At 33.6% G+C, this 1,900-nt stretch overlaps 1 protein-coding gene across 1 annotated transcript; it reads left to right on the top strand.

Annotated features, from left to right (window-relative positions):
- Positions 1-6: 6 nt before the first annotated feature.
- On the top strand, positions 7-1,804 carry LOC111379971 (ras-related protein Rab5-like). The gene is made up of 4 exons (XM_023003409.1): positions 7-38; positions 249-322; positions 574-667; positions 1,524-1,804. Exons 2-4 carry the CDS (start codon positions 260-262, stop codon positions 1,622-1,624), a joined length of 258 nt encoding a protein of 85 aa, XP_022859177.1. The 5' UTR covers positions 7-38; positions 249-259; the 3' UTR covers positions 1,625-1,804.
- The last annotated feature ends 96 nt before the right edge of the window (positions 1,805-1,900 follow it).

Raw genomic sequence — 1,900 nt, 5'->3', positions numbered from 1 at the left:
CCGGGCTAAGAAGTGGGTGCAAGAACTCCTAAAGCAAGGTGCTTAGCCTCTGATATTTTATTAAGAAAACGAGATTAGTTTTACGAATTCAATATATAGTTCTTATCATCCCAATAATTACAAAGAAAATTCTGTTATACAAGATTGTTATTCCAAGAATGAATGAGTGAGAGGAAGAAATAGTCCCATTATTATTAATATGTATTTATTTTTATATGCGGTTGCGTGTCAATTTGTGGGTTTTGCAGGTAATCCTAACATGGTCATGGCTCTTGCTGGGAATAAAGCTGATCTTGAAGATAAGAGGAAGGTGACTGCAGAAGTAAGTATTAGCTGTCTTGATTTGTATTGTTACCCTTGTTTTCCAAATCAAAGTCATTCTCCGCTTCCTGTCCAAATGATGCTTTTCATCCATTGCTGTGGTTATCTGTTTTGGGAATGAATTTTCTACCTTTTTTTCTATCACTTAAAACTAAAAAACATATTTATAAGGTACTTATCTATTATTGATTTCTTTTTTAAAGAATGCCATTGGAGTTTTATGCTTATGTTTTTCATGCATATATGTTTCAGGAAGCACGTTTGTATGCAGAGGAAAATGGTCTTTTTTTCATGGAGACATCAGCGAAAACTGCTATTAATGTCAATGAAATATTCTATGAGATAGGTGCGTTTCTTTTCTTCTCTTTGCTTTGCATATTCTAAAACGTTGTGCTTAATGGATACCGAACATATCTTTTATCTTCAAATGAATAATGACCATTTACCAACGCTATGTTTACTTTATTGAATAAACAACAAAACGTGATGGTTTGTAGTTAGAGATGGGGGGCTTGACAACTACAATTTTCATTTTGTTCAACAAGTCCATAAGAAAAACCAAAAGCTCTTGGTTCATAAGTTTTTGTTTGCATTTATCTGTCCTCATAGTCTACGGCTACCACAGATATAGTGTTCTCCATGCCAAGATTTTGAATCTATTTTTTATGGCATCTTAGCTTGACATGTCACTGGTGTTTGATAAGAACCAGAATTCCTTTAGTATTCATGTCTTGATTTTAAGCTATGCACAATGTCAGAGCAGTGTTCCTTCAAACATAATTGCAATCGACTTTTGCACTTTTGAACTCGTTGCTTAGAATTTTCAGATGTTTTTCATTTTTTTCCAGTTTCTTTCAAATATCCGTGGAATGAACTCTAATGGCTAAATTTTCTAGGTTCATAATTCACACATCTAATATAATCTGAAGCGTTCATCACTTGATGTTTATATGTGAAATTCTCTTGGCGTGCTTGCATGTTTATTATAAGTGTTAATATTTTTTTGTATAATTGTATTAAAGCCCTGTTTGAGCTCCATTATTTGCTCATTAAAATGAAAAATATGATCGTTATCCATCACATCAAGCTATCATATTTGACTTTTTATCTCTTGTGTGGGGGCTATAATGGCAATATTTTTCATTCTCATTTTTAAAATAATGTGGCTCAAATGGGGCTAAAATTTGTTGTGATGTTTACAGCAAAGAGGTTACCTAGGGCTCAACCTACTCAAAATCCAGCTGGAATGGTTCTAGTTGACAGACCAGCAGAAGGATCTCGAGCTGCATCTTGCTGTTCTTAAGTACGACCCTCTCTTCTGACATGATCCTTAATTTTCTCTTTTTCTTCCCCTCTTCCAAATTTCTTTGCTTGTTTATGTTGTAATTGCAAAAATTATGTTCCAAAAGTAACAAGCAAGGGTGTCTGGAATTTAGTGGAGAATTTGTATGATGGGACACTGTTGGTAGGTATCTTATGCTAGATGAGGCAATCATTGGAAGAGTCCTTGCAGAATATGCATGTAATTATATATCTATAATAGCATTTCATCATTTCTTTAATATCAACATTATCCTTT

Source organism: Olea europaea, unplaced genomic scaffold, assembly GCF_002742605.1.
Source record: "Olea europaea var. sylvestris unplaced genomic scaffold, O_europaea_v1 scaffold20750, whole genome shotgun sequence".
Taxonomy (NCBI): domain Eukaryota; kingdom Viridiplantae; phylum Streptophyta; class Magnoliopsida; order Lamiales; family Oleaceae; genus Olea; species Olea europaea.
The sequence above is the reverse complement of the archived record's forward strand: the minus strand, read 5'-3'. Positions and strand labels throughout refer to the sequence as shown.